General features: G+C 36.4%; 1 protein-coding gene across 5 annotated transcripts in view; it reads left to right on the plus strand.

The window, feature by feature from the left end:
- The window catches only part of RASAL2 (RAS protein activator like 2), a 261261-nt gene that overhangs the window by 94843 nt on the left and 145624 nt on the right, over window positions 1-20794 (plus strand). For all 5 annotated transcript variants that reach the window (XM_084789182.1, XM_084789183.1, XM_084789184.1 and 2 more), the window contains exon 2: window positions 18224-18351. In XM_084789182.1, the coding sequence (XP_084645308.1) occupies window positions 18224-18351 (128 nt within the window). The remainder of the gene's footprint in view (window positions 1-18223; window positions 18352-20794) is intronic.

Genomic DNA, 20794 nt, shown 5'->3' on the forward strand with positions numbered 1-20794 from the left:
ACATTAGAGAAGTTACCTTTTAGATGTTAGTGAAGAAACAGCATAATGCTAGCTTTTATAATTTAGAACCCTTTCCCTCAACTTTCTGTGATTTAAGGTGACTAGAATAATATTTCAGTATGTTAATTTTTGAATTCATGTAAGGCTAAACAATATGAGCTTTGCTATTTAAAGACATTTAAAATCGTATGCCAGATGCATATAATTAGACATTTTAAAGGTATGTTTTACTTATTCTTTGGAAGTCTGTCATGTACACAGTGTATCTTGATTACACTCACAGGACTGTAGACCATCTTGAGCATATTCATCCCACTTTTCCCTCCCATCCCTAAACACCACACACTTCTTTTGAGTCTTCCAAAGAAACATACTGAAATTAACTTACAGAGAAAATGATTTTGCATTGTTTTCTTAAGTCAAGTTCTGTACATATCCTAAATAATTAATTTTATAAGCTATCTGGAGTGTTTTGTTTAAAAACAAACAAACAAACAAACAAACTTGCTAGGTTCACAGAAATGATTGATTCCCCAGGTCTCCCCAGACCTTTTAACTGATGCTTGTGTGCACTGATTGTGTATCAGTATTGAAAGCCCAGCAAAGATCTGTGAGGTTAATCCCCAAATCTGGCAATCTGTTCTTGTTAATGTAATTACCTTACTTCTTAATGTCTTATAAATTGTTGATATTACAATATAAAACCTTTTTACATTTAGCTAAATTTTAAAATCATGGAAAAGCCCCATTATGAGATTGCTTATAAATAATTGTTTTGATCTAGTGAAACTATTATAAATAAAATACTCAAGGGCAGGGAGAATGACTCAGGCGAAGTGGGGCAGATACTGAGAAGGATTCTGTATTCAAATTATTTAATAAGATAAAGTTATTAGATAAAATTAAATGGACATGGATTACTCATGGTTTATGCAGAGATTCTGTATAGAGCTCTGACTTTGCACATTTATATTTTATAGACTTGGCTTTCTATAAAAATATTGGTAAATAAGCTTGTATCATAATATTAAAATTAATTTTTTACAGTGTAAAAGTATGATATAAGTATAACTTTTGTAGTATTCCAACCAGCCATCATATAAAAAGGCATTTACTATAGCTTGGATCTGATTTCCTAGTCAAGTGTTTTTCTTGTCTCTTTTCCTAATAATGTATACTATCTTTTGTCACCTCTCCGCACATGTGACTATTAAGATTTTTCATTCTTCTTTCTTGTTTACCCTTATTTCTTATTCTTTTTATGCATATCATGTTGTATTGCTATTTTGTGATTACATAGCAATTACAGTGGGCCGTATAATGTTAAGCACAAAGATAATGCACTTAGAGTAGCACTCAGTAAATTTTAATGGCACATTTAAGATGGTCTTTCACATCTGCATTGTTATATAAATTCATTGTTGCTTATAGTTTGTCAGCAATGGGTAGCTTCACCTTTTGCACCATGGAATTTCAGTTTGAATATATACTTTTCTGAGGGAATATTTGGCAAATATATATTCTATGACTGTACATCTATAAACCTTTGATCTGGTAGTTGTTTGTCTTGGAATTCATATGAGCAAGTTTTACCCACTGGGCTATCCTAGTATCTCCTGTGGCTCTGTGGCACTAAAGAATATTTGGAGCCTCTAGACTTCGTGTCCCTTTGCTTCTCTCTAACCTAGTTCTTCATGGCAGACTGGCTTTGTCATCTGCCCTCCTACATGCAGCTTGTGGATGTTTTGACCCATCTTCCTTTTGTTTCCTCAGGTAGAATAGAAACTGAAATTGTGAAGCTTATTTGATGCTTCAAGTGTAGCTTTTGAAAGCATTTTAGTAATGAAACTGAAGCCTGTATAAACATTTATGAAATGATGGACTTTTCAAAAAGTTAAACACTTCCACTTGAACTACTTTTACTCAGTACAGACATTGATATAATTAAATTTGCATTATCATAAAGTGTCGATAAGCATTTCTCACGCTCATGATCATACAGGGCTTCTTAAGCTTTTCCACTTGTAATCTGTTTTTTACCCAAGAAAATGTATGCACTCTGAGTATATAGACTTAACAGTAGATATACAAATAAAACATTTCATAATAAACCATACATTTATTTTAAAACAATTCTTTGGTATGTATATAATTTTACCATTTTAAAAGATGAAAGCAAATCTATTTTCAAAAGAGATAGATACATTTTGTTTATATATGATATGAGATGTTTCAGGCAGTGTACCTTGGTCATTGCACATTTAGAAACTTTTTATTTTTGCCCGAGTTTTGTGAACCCTATATGGAGTAGCAACTGAAAGTTTAACAGACTTGGTCCATGGGATGTGGAAATATATTTGCAAAAAAATTTGGCTTAATAAAGATACATAGCTATCTGGCAGAGTTCAGATTGACATTACAGATCCCATGATCTGGTTTGGATCATGGTGACTGATGCTAAGAATTGTGTTTTAAACTTTCTTTGGTATAAAAAAAATTACTATTTATTTCTATCATTAAATTTAATTGGTACATAGGAGTTGACACTGAGAGAATATACTCTGAAGAACTTATGTAAAGTCACTTGGTTTTCTAAAGTTCAAAATTAAAAAGACAATTTTATCTTTTTTCTTACCCTTTCAAGATCTTATAAATAGTCTTTATATAGACAAATAAGTCCTCATTACTGTTTATTTAAAATGTTTTTGTTTGTTGTTTGTTACTTAGATACCGTCCCTTTCATAGTCCTAAAGCCTTGGCATTGTAACTGTATGTATGAAACTGAAGCGTTATAGGGAAACAAATCAGAAGATGTAGAACATTCCATTCACATAGCTTAGATCTCACTGCTGAGTCATTGTCCAACAGCCTTTTGGAAATTATTGCATGGATTCTTTGTATTCAGTGTCTGTGGACTCTCTGTTTTCTTTTAACTTTCTAATTGCATTTTTGAGAAATAAGCACTTAAAATATTTACCACCTAAAATAGAGGTGTCCAAATTTCAGTGACAGAGAATTAATGGAAAACGTACTCCAGAAACAGATTTGATGTGAGTGTATTAGATACAGAAGAGTGGGGTTTATATGCTGCATTGCTGTGCTTAACCATCTTTTCTTCCCTCCCTCTCCCTTCCTTTTTTCCTGTTCCCCTCTTTTCCTCTTTAGTTTCTTTAGTGTTTGGAAGTGATGTGTAGCCCAGGCTGGCCGTGAACTTTGTCTTTTTCTTGAGTACTGGAATTACAGCTGTGCTCCAGCATACCTTTTCTTTCTTTCTCTCAACATTTAAAAAGACATTTCATGGATATGAACGTTTTGCCTGCATTGTATGTATATGTACCACAGCATGCTTGGTTCTGTGGCAGTCAGAAGAGGGCATCAAATCCCCTGGGACTAGAGTTAGCAATGGCTGTGATCCACCATCTGGGAGCTGTGAACTGAACGTAGGTCCTTTTCAAGAGGACCACTGAGCCATCTCTCAGCTCTTCCAGTACCTCTTAAAAACAGACTTTTAAGAATGTGTAGACTTGGACTTTCAAAAGTTATATAGTTCATAACGTGTTGCTTAGCCTGTATTTCTGTGTTTCAGTAGTTACTCTAGTTAGAATAAATGTCAAGTTCATACATGAGTTCAAGTCTGATAGTAGGCAGTGAAAACATTTTTCAAGGAATGATGCACAACTAGAAAATTACTCTTTATGTTCCTACCCAACAAAAGAACATAGATGTAAGAATTAATTTGCAGTGTTTGTGTGCATTACATTACAACATACTATGATTTTTTTGTGCAATTCTTAAATCCTTCTTTTTTTCTTATTATATTGAAAATATAAACGTGTGCTGGGTGTAGGTGCACGCCTTTAATCCCAGTACTCGGGAGGCAGAGGCAGGCAGATGGCTGTGAGTTTGAGGCCAGCCTGGTCTACAAAGTGAGTCCAGGACAGCCAAGGCTACACAAAGAGACCCTATCTCAAAAAATAAAAACAAAACAAAACAAAACAAAAACAAACACAAAAAACCAAAACCAAAAAAGAAAATATAAAAATGAATAATGGAATGCTTGAGGGATATTATTATATTATTTGGATAAATTATTGTTTGCAATATCCCTGTTCTTTGGCAGAAATTGCCTGGGAGGGAGGGCGGGAGGGGAGGGGCAGGGAGGGGCAGGGCCAGCTTCTTGCATTGCTTGTAAGGCCTTCTCTTGGACAGACGTATACTGTCTGGTATCTGGGCTTTTTATACCAGTGGTGCTTCTACTTCAGTGCTTTTGTACAACATATACATCCACACAATGAATATCTTGTATTTGGATGTAAAGAGGAATTAAGATAATTCTTAGCAGTTTAAACATGTGGACATACGTGCTCATGCTCATTTGTCTGTCTTTCTTTTGGGCTTTCATTTTAAGGAGTGAAAATCTTTCATCTTGTGAGTTTAGATTCAACTTAAATAATCAACTTAAATAATATTATCCCCAGATTATTTGGTGCTTTATGTTCTTGTGGTTATGTTTGAGAAACATAGAAACTTTTTTGTACTAACTAAAATTTGTTTAGGTTTAGTTCCTCTTTCCAAGTATAGCTCAGAGGTTTATATAGCTGGGAAATTTGGAAGTCATTGATGAGGTGAAAACAGCACCATTAAGAAGATTGTTTTCTTTTTCCTCATCTTCCCTTCTTTCTCTCATCTGAGAGGAGTTGGGAGGTTATCAAGCTGCATCTTCTTCCCTTGTGAAATTTGCATTCAGGATGATGCACAGATTGTGCGGTAGCGTACCAAGATCTGTTTGATGGAAACAGAACAGTTTTCTTTGGTAAAGCAAATGTATGTAGTATTTTTCTCCAGAATACATAAAAAATAAACAAACAAAAAACCAACAACAACTGTGCATATACTAATTATAGAATCCTGATGATAATTCTGTTTAAAACTGTGTTCTTACATCTATTTATTGCACTGTTTTTAGCACTAATGTTTTTTGATAGGAATAGCAAACAAATTCATTTTATTAGATGTATAAAGTAAAAAGACTAGCTGCTCATTCTTTGAGTACTTTCAAAATTCCAGGCACTATTTTTAATAATTGATGTTGGTCATCAATTCTTACATATCCCTGAGAGGTTGAAACTAAGTTGTTCTCATTTTAAAGTTGAGAAAATTGAGGGTTTAAAGGGTCTTGACTAGGAGTCACAGTTGAAAAGTAACAACAACGATTTCTTTTTAGGCAGTTGGACTTCCTGTGCAATCTTTTATTAAGCTCTTGACCTTGGTGTTTCTGACCAACAATAACATGGGCTTAACATTTATTGACTGCTTCTCTATGTTCCAGAAATTACTCTTACTTCTTTCTAATTTGTGAAATGTTTTCATCAAATAATCTAAGGTGGGGACATAGATATTACCAGTGATGGAATTTTGCCTTTAGCCGCATACTGCCAAAGTTCTGTGCTTTGGTAAGCTATTCTAACATCTCTTCAGAGCATTCCTATGTGGTGAAAATCAGTGATGTGCTGAGTTGTGTTACATAGCTCTGTAAGAACCCAGGGACGTGCCACCTCTCTTATACCTTGTGGCGTAGTAAAGCACTCTTATTTATCTTATAGGAGAAACATAAACCTCATAGAGTTCCATGAGACATTTAAGTTTCAACTTGATGTCGCAAATGCTGCTTAGCTATTTATAAAGAAAATTGAAAGTCTTGTAATCAGTTTCTCCAGTTTGAATAAAAATGTTTGTAAACTGTCCACCCCCCCACACACACAACCGCCCCAATAGGCCCATATATTTGAATGCATAGATGCCAGGAACTGGCACTATTTGAAAGGATTAGAAGGATTAGGAGGTATGGCGTTGTTGGAGAAAGTGTAAACACTGGGGTTGGGCTCTAATGTTTCAAAAGCCCATGCTAACTAAACCTAGCATCTCTCAGACCTAGCTGAGCTAGCGCTGAGCTGCTGCTCCGGTACCTTGTGTGCCACCATGTTGACCACCATGGTGATAATAGACTAAACCTCTGAAACTGCAAGCAACACCCCACCCCCAGTTAAATGCTTTCTTTTCAAAGAAGTGACTTGGTTATGGTGTCCTCTTCACATCCTAGAACCATGACTAGGATACTCTCCATTTAAGAAATTTTACTTTATAGCATATAAGGCAGGACTCAAATTCATGATCATCCTGCTTTACCTTGCCAAGTGCAGGGATTTTAAGTGTAATTTCATCTACCTTAACTTAAAAAAAACAAAAACAAACCTGATTTCTATGTTCTTTAAGTAGAATGACCTAGTCTTATTGTTATAAATAATAATAGGCGAGGTTGCACGTCTAAAAACTCATATAGAGTTAGGATTTCTATATCATGTATACTTTGCATTATGGTAGTGAAGTGAAATTATAGAGATATTAAGGGCTTTAAATTTTTTTCTTCTTTTGTCCATGAGGTTGATATTAAGTGCCATAATTTGGAGTTTCCATTTAACCATTTTGTAATTTGTTGACCTAGCTATTAAGGTAGATAATGTTACTTGTAAGTTTAATTTTAAATATAATTAGTTGATGTACCAGTATATGAATAAAATGAAGAACATTTAGCTTTCCTATTCTCACTCACATCCCACCTCTATCTAACCTCTGCTCACAAGGCATCAACTTTCAGTTCTTCCAAAAGTTTTATTTTCTACCTGCGTAAGTAACTCATATATTCACACATCTACATGAGTACACCTAAAACTATAGGCTTATGTGTCACATCTTTTTTATATTTGTTTGTTTGTTTATGAGATGGGATCTCTCTGTGTTGTCCTAGCTATCCTAGAGCTGCCTATGTAGACCAGGTTAGCCTAGAGTTTAGAATAATCTTGTTACCTTGCTTTTGAGTGCTGGGGTTAAAGGTGTATGCCACCATACGTGGCCTTTACATATTTTAAGAAACCTCTTTTAGTAAAACATTCCTTTACTTTGAATCAGTTTTTAAAATTCTAAACTTAGACACACAACCACGATGCCACTCCTTTATAAAAGAAGGAAATTGAGAAAATAGTTTTGGAAAGGTTTTATGAATTGCTAAAGGAAGAATGATTTCTGTTTATCACATTTCTAATATTGGAGGGGGTGGGGGGGATGGAGGCAGACAGACAGACAGACAGACAGACAGACAGGGAAACACAGAGCTAGAGAGACAGAGAGCAACAGTCACGTTTACAGTCTCTGGACACCGCTATCCATTGTCATGGATTCTACAGATTAAGAGCTCGCTTCTTATGCCATTTACATATCGTTGGCTTCTGGTACTTATGACCAATTTGACTATAGAAGTCAGAGGCTCTCTCATGTACCATTTTTCATATTTACTAATTTGTTATGATGGTTCTCAGAAGTCAAGGAAGCAGTGCTAGTTAGGATATTATAAAAGATGTAAGCGAGCGGTGGAGGTTTATAAGGCAAGGTCTAGAATGTTCTCAAACAGTTTGACCAAGTGGCACTTTTAAGTATAGGAGCCTATGGGGCCATTCTCACTCAAACCACAACAACTTTATTTTTACTTTTTCTCCTTTGTGACCTTCACACATCATTTCTTTTCTATATTCACTGTTTCCTTATTCTCTAGTGTGAATGTGTATCTTCATATTAAACTTCATTATATAAACATTTACTCTACTGACTGGGAATTTTTTGGCTTTAAATAACTAGTAAAGATCAAGTATTACTAAAATGAACCCATACACATGTGTATTGGCCTCAAAACCTCAAATTGTTCATGAATCTGAGAAAAAGGCGTATGTATTAGGTGCACTCTCCTAGAGTCTAGATCAGCTCTTTTCCCTAAAGGTGTGTGTGTGTTTGTCTTGTTTGTTTTTTTAAAATAATTTTATTTTAAAAATTGGTGTAATGCCTGTCTGCCTGTTTATCTATCCATCCAAGATAGGGTTTCACTCTATAGTTCAGGTTATCATGAACTGACTGTTTAGCTGAAGCTGGCCTCCGTCTCCTAAGAGGGTGGTTACAGGAATGAGCTACCATACTCGTTTGCAGTCTTACCGTATTCTTAAATAATGGACAAGCAGGTAAGCGTAGGAGGATGGAAGAGCTCCTCCGGTGAAGAGAGGATCAAAAGGTAAAGTAATGATATATCAAAGGCAGAAAACCAGAAGATACAGCCTTGGCCATGCAGAAGTCCTTATGTACTATGCATATGCATTTTTTGTTCATGAGAAAAAGTAAAGACAACCCCAGTCATGGTGCTAGTTTGGAAAATAAGTTAATTTTTAGTGTTTGTTAACATTCATTATCTATGTTTAATAAGTTGGTACTGTCAATTAATCTTATAGAATGTTTGTAGTGTAGAAGGGGAACTTATATCTGATACTATAACTATCCCTACTGACACATTCACTAAACATAAAAGAATTTGTGTGGGCATTTCAATATGAAACCTTTATGAGTTATATAGAACATTAGTGATATTCAATATTTTGGGAAAATTAACAATTTTATGTGAACTTGTTAAATGTTATTTTCAAATTTAAAATCATAGACTACTTACTCCTGTTGTATTAGGATTTGCCATCTGTCACATTTTCAGAAATGGCTTGAGTTTGTTTAAGAAAAATGTCTGTTCTATATACTTACTTTGTACATCACAAAGAAAAAGCTGAATGGTGCTTTTTACTACTTCGTAGCCTTCTGTTGTAGGTGCTTGTTCCATTTCTCTTACTTGAAGATTTTGTTGTTGATATTATCACACCACAAAGAAAACTGTTATTATTTTCACTGTGCACACAGTGATTTGTGATTCAAACAGGTTGCAATCAGGAAAGATGCATACAAATTTTGTTTCAGTTGGCACTGTGCTTCAGAGAGGGGTAGAGCCATTCAAAGATCTTTAATATTGCCAGACCATAACAGCTTGACTGCCTTCTTTAGGTAGAGGTACTGTTAGTGCAGGCTGGGTAGCCAGTGTTTAAAAGCTCAGACATTGATATTGATAGCTCAACAGTGATAAGCTACTTACTCTCCCCCCCCACCCCCCACTAGGAATCACATTCCTTTACAAGCTCTAACCTTCCCCCACAGCATCTGCCCCTACAGAAAAATGTTGAGATTCAGCTCAAATAGAGACAAGTGTGGGATATATTAATATAAGAAGAGGCATTAAATGCAATAAAATGAATGCGTGTGACATGCCTTCAAGATTCTTAATATAGCTCATTTTTCTGCCTGTAACAAATGGCTGATAAAAAAAACCCTGAATTTTGGTCATTTAATAATAATTGAACATCTTAGTCATATTTTAAACAACCAGACTAGTATAAGTTAGCACAAATCATACTTGAAAAAAATACATATGGATTGTTTTTCCCTTTTAGAGTTAAATATAAACGGATTGTTTTGTGTATTTTGTTTTTCTATTTAAGAGATTGAATAGGAGTAATAGGTGTATTTGATCTATTTCAATTAAAATACAGACTACAATAGACTGTCATGTATCCTCTTGATGGTGACATCATTCATAAACTCAGTTTAGTTATCAAGAACATATAGTTGCTTAAGCAGTACTTGACCCAGTGTGGAGTTATGGGACTTAATCTTTCTAACGCATGTCTGAGAAGTGAAAGACAGGTGTGAGCTTTTCTCTGCCTGTTTGCTGTTGGTAGCATGTATGATCAGGGATAGTGCACAGCTAAAGGAGAGATATGGAGGAAGCAAGGTAAGACCATCATAGGAATTGCTTCAAAGTCCAGCTATCTTAAAATACATAGATAATCAGAAATTCAAATAAACTTTGCTGTTCAGGGAAATGTTTTCTTCTTCATCATTGATTGATTGGTTGATTGATTGATTGGTCTGTTTCAAGACAGGGTTACTCCGTAGCTTTGGCTGTCCTGGACTGGCTTTGTATACCGGGCTGGCCTCGAACTTACAGTGATGCGCCTGCCTCTGCCTCCTGAGTGCTGGGATTACAGAAGTGCTCCACCACGCCCAATTGAGAATTATTCTCAGTTCTCCCTTCACAGTACTTAATACTTGTTATTAGGAAACTCCTTTGTTCTTGTGGTTAGAGTTAGCAGTTCTATGCTGAGTTATCCTACTGAGACTGAAAGTGAAGCCACGAGACTTCAAATGTTAGACTAAGGAAATACCAGAAAGAAGTATACTATACCCTGTCTTCCCTGTCTCCTCTCTTTCCCATATCTCTCCTCTTTCCCTTTTTTTTTTCATCTCTACCTTCTCTTTCCTTTTCCCTCATCTCCCCCCTCCTTCTCTTATGAAGGGCAATGGTGAGCATAGGGACTTAATTGACTAGATACCAGCATTCAAATACTGGTAGAGAAGTAAATTAAAATGGGTTTGTAAATAGTATCATCTCATAGTGAATTTTCAGTAAAGTAGAAACAAATATTTTGACTTGGTTTATTTATATCTTGAGTGTATTGGCTTATCATTAATGTCTTTTTCTTAAGTTTCATGGAACTTTGTTTAAATGCATTGGGTCCACTGATATGTATGAATTATCGTGTAATAGGCTGTCCCAAACTTTTATTGTTTGTCAGGACAAAGCAAAATTCACAGGCAACATGTGTTATTATTCTGACAAAATTTGAGTGTTCTGGTAATGGGGTATTTCCTGACATTTCAATAGATTAGAAAGTAGATAGTCACGAAGAAAAAAAAAATAATGGCCTGAATGGATTTGACTTTTCTTTCTGTGCTTTGAGAATAAAGAAGAGAGGCTGTGGAGATGGCTCAGCAATTAAGAGCAGGCATGGCTCTTCTCAAGAACCAGAGGTGGGTGCCCAACACTCAGGTTGATTGGAGGATCTGAAAGCCTCTTATGGCCTCAAACGGCACGACACTCAGGTGCATGTGCCCTGCCCTTCTCAACAAACTCCCACACACATAATTTAAAATAAGATATAAAATCTTTAAAAAAAAAAAAGAATAAAACACAGTGAAGGCTGGGGGAAGATAGTTCAATCAATAATATGCAGTCATGCAGCTCTTGAGTGTGAATTCTAAGCACATACATGAAAGTCATCCTTGGCTGCATGTGTCTGTGATTCCAGTACTTGGGGACATGGGGCTACAAGCAGATCCCTGGGGCTCACTTGCCATCTAGCATAATGAATCAATGAGACTAGGTTTAGTCATACACCTTGTCTCAAAAGTAAGATGGAGTGCCAGTGAGATGGCTCGGTGGGTAAAGCTGCATGCTGCCATGTCCGGCAACCCGAGTTCAATCCTCGGGACCCACATGGTAGAGGGAGAGGACCAACTGTCCTCTGACCTCCACATGTGCATTGTGGCACACACACACATGTGTATGTGTTTGTACATAGGCACAGAGAGATAAACGTAACCTAAAAGTTAAGTAGAGAATGGAGGTAGGCACTCTTTGGCTTCCACACACATGCGTACAAGTGTACCTGCACATGTGTATGTATACATGAGTATATGCATATTTTAACATAAGTATAATAAGAGACTGAATTGATGGTACCTGAAGTAGGTTGTAAGCAGATACCATGAATACAGTAATTTAAAATGGTTAGGTCATCTATCTTGAGTATCTTGTAGACTGCTCCTGGGCAGCATGCTGAAATGATTGCCATTGCTAAGAGTCATCTCTAGGGACTGAGATTGTAGTTTAGTGATAAAGCACTTGCCTAATGTGCACAAAGCCCTAAGTTCAGTTCTTAACACTGTGGAGGAAAATTGCCTATAGAATATGATCAGAGATAGAGCATATTTTTAAAGCTGTGAGAATTTAGTATCTATCAGAGGGAAAATTGCTTCTAAAAATGTATCTTGTAAGTTGGCCTACTAACCACATTAATTATGAATGTTGATTAGGGCTACTTTGAAAATTTGGGTAAAAAGAAATATATTTCTTTATATATTTAAAGTAATGAATATTTTAAGCTAATTTAAGTAGCATTGTTCTGTTTTTAAAACTGTTCCATTATATTTACTTCTATAATGATCACCTTAATTCTGAGCCTTCCTAATATAATTTCTTGTTTGTTGAGTTTAGAACCCAAAGCATGATTATTGAATTTCAGAGTTTATAAGAATATACCATTTTCTAAGCCAGGTGAGGTCTGGTATGAAAATAAAAACACACATAAATGAAAATGTAGATCTACATTGCTTCAACAGTTTATCATAGTTATTTGTTTGAATTGTATTTCATTAGTAGCATATTAAAAGTCACCACCTAAAGAGATAAATTCTCCTAAACTGGTTTGTTTTTTGTTTGTGTGGATATGTGTTGGGATGTTGTTTGTTTGTTTGTTTTTGTGCAGTAAGAGCAGATGAAAAGGCATTGAGATTGGTGGAGATGCTAGGGTTTCTATTCCCCAGAAGAGTCTCTGTAAATCTCTTAAAGCTTACTCTGGAAGGCAGTAACTTAGAGTGGGTCTTTATCGGTTACATCCTAATTATAATTTTTGAGGGGAAAGGCCACATGTAAATTTTAATTTAATTTAGAAGCAACTATTGTGAATTTTAAGAAATGATTGTTTACTTGCATTATTGCATGGACCTCAGGTTTGTCCTTTCCTCTCTCCACTCCTCTGTTTTTGCCTTCAGTCACATCTCTTGACTAACTCTTCTATGTGATTTTTTTTTTTAAGTTCCATAAGTACGAGGGGAAGGTTACATTTTATTAGGCATTATCTGTGCCTAATGAAACTTGCATCTTCATCTTCATTCATGTGAGATTCCATGGCACTCTTTCTGCCTCATTAGAAGGAAGGGCTAATGCAAGATAAGATTAACTTCTTGTCAGGTACTTACGCATTTGCAGGAACCCAGAGTTTGAGGTTTAGATTTACTGTAGACCAAATGACCCACTGTTTAATTGCTATTTTGAAATTACTTGGAAGTAATGGGTTATATTCAGTCTTTTTAAATGGGCTTCCATTTTAGGTTTTTATTCCCTTTTTGTAAACTGTGTTGTACTTTCTCTTTTAAATTAAAGCAGAATCTTAGTTACATAATTTACTCAATGAGTATTTGTCAGTTTGTATTTATATTCATTGTTCTTCTATTTCTTCCTCTCCTTTGTGCTATTCTTTCACCACAGCCTACAAGAGAACTGCCAGTCCTGACTCCTGTTGTCAAGTGTGGATCACATAAGCTTTACTTACATCATGCTTACCATTTCCACTTTGACCAATCTAGTGTAGATTCTTATCATCTCCATACTGGCCCATTATCTTCATCTCCCATTAGTCAAAACCTCTTGTCTTTTACTCACTCACTTGATTTTACAACATATGGCTTGGCTTTCTTAAAAATCCCCATTTCCATCCTATTACCATAGTGGTGGTTGTTTCTAAAGTATGGTCTGTGGAACTCTGTAGTCCCAGGACCCCTTTCTAAGTTAATGCTATTTTCAAAAGCGTTCAAAAAACAGAATAATAGTTGCACAAATTTCTTTCTGCGGAAATGTCAATGACACCTACCACATCCTTGTAAAGGCCAAACAACAAAGCAAAGTATAGTTCCATCAGTGCTCAGCCTAGGGAACCGTAGAGTTTTGGGGGTTACTAATAGTACATGGATAAGTGATGACTTGCAGGAGCATTAAGGCCCCAAAGCAGCTGCACTGGGAAGTCTTAACCAGCATGGATCATGACTTCTCCATAGCCTCGTAAGTGCAGCTTCCCTTTCTGTTAACCCTGTCTTTTTTCTGTACAATTTTTCTGTACAATGTGCAATTAGGACAGAATTTCATACATATAGCTAGGAGACACAGGGAAGTTGCCAGAATCTCAGGTGAGGTTTCATTGGCCTTCCTCAGCTCCTCTCCTATGAGGAAGCATCAGTATCAACAAGCCCTATCTCAAGAGTCTCTTGACAGTGGTCACAATTATTCTGATTAAGAGCCAGGCTGTTAGGCTCAGAGGACAGCATTCTACAACAGATTATGACATTTCCTGGAAAAGGAAAGGCATAATCCTGTTATTTCAGGGGAAACAACCAACAGGATTTATTGCTAGAGAAAAACTTACGACCAAAATGAAAACTATAGTTTTGGATAATTTCTATCTGTTACCTTGAGCTTGGCAGCTTCCTTGAATTCAAAGACTTTTCTGATCAAAGCAAGACAATTGTGAAGTTTGATGACATTTGGAAGATTTGAAATCCCAGCTAACCACTTTTTTCTAAGTGATCAACACATAATGTTTATAAGCTTATGCACATGAGATAAAAAGAGCTACTCGAAAGAATATAGAGAACAGTGATTCTTATTTATTTTTTTATGTACATTGGTGTTCTGATTGTATGTGTGTATGATGGTGTCAGATCCTCTGGAACTAAAGTTACAGACAGTTGTGAGCTGCCATGTCAGTGCTGGGAATTGAATCCAGGTCCTTTGGAAGAGCAGCTAGTGCTCTTAACTGCTGAGCCAGCTCTCCAGCTCCCTACAACAATGAGTTTTAATGTATCTATATGAAAAGTTCATTGCTGTGGTTTTAGATTCCATGTTGTACTGCCTCCCCCTACTTTCTTCTCAAAATTCTTACCAGTTTTTGGTATTATGTTGAAGAAGAATGCCCATAATTATTTGCAAATACTATTAAAATACTACTGATATTTCAACCTTCATATATAAGTCCTGATTTTCTCGCATATATCAACCAAAATAACTAAAGCTACGAATTGGGTATAGAAGCAAGTGAACTGAGCTGTCTTGTATTCAGCTAATCTGAGAACATTTTTTAAAAATGTAAAAACAGTGCCATTCTTACAGATTTTTATTAAAAATAGTTTTAAAATGCATTTTAATATCAATATGTGGTAGATTTTAATTTCTAACATATACATGTTGACATAACACATATAAATATTGTCTCAGTAGTTTTTCAGTCTCAAGAGATCTTGATATAAAAACATGATAATTTTTAAAGCTACAAGGTAATATCTAGTCTTAGAGTGCTTTTTGTAGACATTTACTTTGGGTTCTTTCTAATGTTTCTAAAATTATTTAATTTTTGTAATGAGGCCAGCATGTAATGTCCTTAGTATTCTCACAGGAGTGGGACGCAGCAAATCTAAAATTGTTTCTAATTTTGCTGTTAAGAGTCTTCTTTGTACGTTTATTATGCTTTTCTCTAGTGAATTTTAGGTACTAAAAATAACTGGAAGTCAGAATTAGAAATAAGTCACTAGAGTAAAAAATGAAGATGGGTGAAACTACTAAGGTGAAGTAGGGCAGAAGCCTGAGCGTGCTGTTCACAGCTCTCGGCATGCAGGCCCTGCCGCCTGGCTGTCAGTCAGCCAGAGGAATGAGGACATGGTAGAATGACTGAGAAACCTAAAGACTTCTTTAAAACATTGGGGATTTTATTGTTTTTGTTGTTTGTTTTGTAAGTGTTTTGTTTTGCTTTGCTTTGTTTTTCGAGATACAGGGTTTCTTTGTGTATCCCTGCTGTCCTAGACTCACTTTTTAATTTAATTTAATTTAATTTAATTTTTTCTGAAACAGGGTTTCTCTGTGTAGCCTTGGCTGTCCTGAACTCACTTTGTAGATCAGGCTGGCCTCGAACTCACATTGATCCTCCTGCCTCTGAGATTAAAGGTGTGCGCCACCACGCCTGGCTCCTAACTCACTTTGTAGACCACTCTGCCTTGAACTCATGAAGATCCAAGCCTGCCTCTGCCTCCCTAGTGCTGGGATTAAAGGTGTGTGCCACCACGCCTGGCTTGTAAGCATTTCTTAAGCCTTAATCCAGAAATACTAAACAGAACAAAATTAATCACTTACTTCTTTGTCTTCTTCATGTAATTCATAACATTACCAAAACTGGTGCAAATAGCTAAAAAATAAACAGTGCTGGCCTCTGGGATGGCTCACCAGTCTGGCATTTTAGACTCACCTTTAAAAATACATCCTATTTCATCCTACGTTTAGCAGTGAGCTAAGGGTCTAGGGACCAGTGTGCTTTATTGTCTTGTTTCACAGTACCATGAAGAGTCTAGAGTAAAGTCCATGCTTCACAGAGGAAGAATGTTGGGAGGCTCAGAAAATTACTCAGGATCACACAGATAATTTACGTTTTCTTAAGTTTAGTACTGATTGAGATTTATTTTTCTGCAAGAAACATGGACTATGTCATAAAAACAGTGTCTCAATTTCTAATTTTTAAAGTTTGAGGTCTGTCAGAGTGCCATCTGACTTTAGTATCAGTCATAAAGTACATTGGGCAGTTTGGGTTATACATGGCTAACTTGTGTAGGTCACCATGTTTCTACTTAATGTAGACCTATCTCTCTCTAAGTTGTCTTAATATTTGATCCTGGAGTTAAGCTTACACTGTGATAAAATATAATTCAGTTGTCGGAGTCATATGACTGTAATTAGTTTTGACATAACTTTTAACTATAGATAATATTACACATCCAAAGGATTAATTAGTTTATTTCTTAGTCTGGTAGTGGTGGCACACACCAATAATTTCAGCATTCAGGAGGCAGAGGCAGGTGGATCTCTGTGAGTTCAAGGACAGCCTATTCTATTGAGCAAGTTCCAGGACAGCCAGAGCTGAGCAGAGAAACCCTGTCTGGGGAAGGGTGGGGTGAGGTGGGCTTAGGGGGAGAAAAATAATTTTAAGGTTTTCATACTAATTTTGAAAAACTTTAAGATAATTTAAGATGCAGTTATAAGACTAAATAAAGATGCTTAGGCTATGAAGGGAAAGCTATAGGTATGGAATGAAGACTGTAAATGCCAGAGATAGAAAGAGAAACAGAGGCCAAGGCAGTAAATTCCTGTGAATCAGTACTGTCTCTAGCCAAACTCTTGATATTATTGGTTCTTAGACTTTGAGTTATTTTTCGAAGGAATTGGTGAGTTTCCTAAAATAAGACATTTAAATAGATTTATAGAGGCTAGGAATTTAAGTCAGAGGAGTGGGAATGAAGGTAATATTGAACACATGGGGAATTTAAGAGGGAAGGTGGGAACTTCAGCGCTTTGATTACTGAGTTGTAGCTTTCTACACATATTGGTCTGTAATTTTGCATATTTTGGATAATTACAACCTGAGGCAGAGAAATCATTTGCATTTATTGAAGTCAAAGCCAGTTATGTCTGCCATTTGGGATTTACAACTGCCTGGCCTTTGTGGATATTTATTTTCTTCTGTCATAAGCTTGGACTGTTCTGTAGCATATCTTCATAGGAACAAATAAGGTATTTGAAGTAATTGCTTTTGTATATTCATAAAAAGAACTAATCCTTGTGGCGAAACAACGTTTAATATATGTAAGGCATATCAAAATGTTTTACTTAATCATCTAACATATAGTTATTATTAAGTTATGCTCCTCATTTCACAATAGAAATGAGTCAACAGTTCATATGAAAACATTTTAGAAGAACAAGGGTCCTAGTCATCTGCTGGGACATGAGAATTTTCCAATATTTTGCTGTAATGTTAGGCGTCCTCATCTCCAAGATGCATGGCAGCAATACATTGTTCCATTCTTCCTTGAAATCGGTTTGATGTGTTTTAAGACCTTACTGGCCTCTAGTGGTAATGCAGTGCTATAGTTTTAGTCCAAAACCATTTTGTAGATGTAGTTAGTCAGCTCTTAACTTTGCTCACTCAATTCTTGATTAACTCTAATCTCAAATCCTCTTTATCCAAAGACTAGAAATTTTTGTTTTCTTCTTTTCTCTGTTATCCCCACTGCTTCATTTTGAGTGATATTGGCTTAGCTTTGAAATAGCCTCCCATTATTTTAAAATAAATACTGTGTTGATTAATATATCAAGTTTGTGGTAAGTTTTCTTCTTGGAATGTTTGAGCTTCTCTGCAGATTGTAGGACCATGTCGTTTTTGCTCCATTACAGTAGTTTTAATAGTAATTTTAAGGGCTAGAGAGATTGCTCAGAGGTTAAGAGCACTGATTGCTCTTCCAGAGGTTCTGAGTTCAATTCCCAGCAAGCACATGGTAGCTCACAACCATGTATAATGTGATCTGATGCCCTTTTCTGGCCTGTGGGTGTACATTCAGGCAAAGCTCTGTATACATAATAATAAATAAATAAATCTTCGGAAAAAAGAGTAATTTTAGTTTATCGCTGAGAGTCATGTTTAGAATCACTTGTATTAATTCACCATTAGAGAATCTTGTATTTCAGATACTGGTATACTAGTCATGAGAATGATTTGATAACTTGTTTTTGTTTTGTTTTGTTTTTGCTACACAGATGTAAAAGGACCACCCACCCATCGTCTGTCGTGTGGTCAGTCACCTTACACCGAGACCACATCATGGGAGAGGAAGTACTGCATCCTCACGGACAGCCAGTTAGTGTTGCTCAACAGGGAGAAGGAGGTACGAAGCAAAACTCACTCACTGTAAAGCACATTTCTGAGATTATATACTTTTATTTGTATTTTGATAAAGTTGTATTATATAAATATAGGCTCTAGCAACCATAAATGGCAGTCTAATGGGTGCTATTGTCATAATGATATGTTGCCGCAGTGAAGTAGCAAGTTCCACAGACTGGGCTGGATTTTAGATAGAAAACCAAAAAAAAAAAAAAAAAAAAAAAATTATTCTGAGTTGATAAATTTAGAGTGGAAAGGTATTAGGTTATTGAAACCTGGTCTTGCAAATGGTCCAGAGGTGCTAAATTATATCAGTTTACGCCTGTACTGACTAGTTTTACTCAACTTGACACAGGGTAGAGTCATTCTGGCAGAAAGATTCCAATGGAGCAAATGCCCTTACCAGATGGACTGCTGAGCAAGTCGGTGGTATGTTTTCTTGGGCTTAGCTACCGTGGGTGGCGCCACCCATGGCTTTGTGGTCCTGAGGTATAAAAAAGCTGGCTGAGCAAGTCATGAGGAGCAAGACAGTAAGCAGCAGTCCTCTCCGGCCTCTGCCTCAGCCTCTAGCTTTCTACCACTTGAGTTCCTATGCTGACTTCTCTCAGTGATGGAGGATAATTGGAAACTGTAAGCTGAAATAAACCTTTTCCTTCCCATGTCACTTTTGGTAACTGTGTTTTGTCATAGTAGTAGAAACCCTAGGTAAGACAAACCCAATGAAAGCAGATTGCATACTCTGCAGATTAACTGAAAGGTTTTGATAAACTGGCAATTTAAAGAAGTGCAGGAAAATAAGGACCTCATCAAAGTGTAGAGAGGTACCCATGAGCTAGCAATAGCAAGGGGAAGCTATAACTGTAGTCCTTAGGACAGTGGATAAAAGGAGCATTTCTGTAGGTCAGTGAATTCTAGTTGCATGGAAGGCAAAAGAACAGTTTGTCCCAAATACTAATGGGTATTCAGGGGAAGGAGGAGAGACAGAAAGAGAGAGAGAGGGGAGGGGAGCGGAGAGAGAGGAAGGCAGGAGAGGAGAGGAGAGAGAGACTAAACACCCAACTTTTTTTTTTAAATCAGTGTCCCTACTAACCAAATCTTTTTTTTAAAGGAAACCAAAAGAATTTTTATTCTTTTTTACATAAAATTATTTATTCACTTTATATCCTAATTGCAGCTCTTCTTCCTCTCCTCCCAGTCTGTCCCCCATGCATACCATCCTACCCTGTCACATTAAGTCACTGCAGAACTAGGCTCATCCTCTCCCACTGAGGCCAGACAAGGCAGCCTAGTTAGGGGAGCTGGACCAAAGGGAAGCATCAGAGTCAGAGAAGGTCCCCACTCCAGTTGTTGGAGGATCCACATGAAGTCTAAACTGCACATCTGCTGTATCTGTGCAGGGGAAGGCAGAAGATTGTTTTGATGTGTTTTGTAACGCCCAGCTTCCTGAAGCCCACAGGGTTGCCATAAGCAGAGAGTGTATAGCTCTGAGGCACAAAGAGTGTCACTCACACAAACATCATGTTCTAGGGACACTTTCTATTCCTCTACAGCAGTGGTTCTCAACCTTCCTAATGCTGCCACACTTCAATACAGTTTCTCATGTTGTGGTGAACCCCCAACCATAAAATTATTTTCACTGATACTTCATAACTATAATTGTGCTATTGCTATGAATCATAATGTAAATCGCTGATATTTCTGGTGGTCTTAGGTGACCCCTGTGAACGGCGGTGGTGACCCAAAGGTTGAGAATCACTGAGAGAAACCAGGAAAGAGAGATTTTCTTTCAAACTTTTCATATACTATTTACAACTTCTTCAAACTGTTTTAGTATATAAATCCTTCTACATCCAAATCTACTTCTATCGCATAAAAATTGACTATGGTCTTGGTAAAGAAGACACACAATGGCAGATAAAGAGAATAAAATATATGAATCAATGACTTAGTAATTATAGTGATTTCTACATGAAGGACTAGAAAGTGGGCAGAAAACCCATTCAGTAAGGTGTTCTTCCTAAAATGTTTGTTCAGAAGGATAGAACAGGGAGTGTTTCTTGATTCTCATTTATATTTTCTTCATTTTTTTCTGTTCTACCTTTCATGTCTTTATCTCTGTCACTTTTTACCCATCATTTTAAATTTAATGAAAACAAGGTAATAATGAAGTGATTTTAGTTTTCTTCTTTTACTTAATAAGCAGTGCTTTTGAAAGAGCCCAGCTAAAGTATATCCATAAAGAATTTGGTTGTACTGAAAAATTTCTTTCAGATGGGTGAGATGGCTCAGTGGTTAAGAGCACTGTCTGCTCTTCCAGAGGTCCTGAGTTCAATTCCCAGCAACCACATAGTTGCTCATGACTATCTATACTGAAATCTGATGCCCTCTTTTGGCATGCAGGTATACGTACAGATAGAGCACTCATACATTAATAATTAAATAAA

This window comes from Acomys minous (assembly GCF_964271855.1).
Source record: "Acomys minous genome assembly, chromosome: 1".
Classification (NCBI taxonomy): Eukaryota; Metazoa; Chordata; class Mammalia; order Rodentia; family Muridae; genus Acomys; species Acomys minous.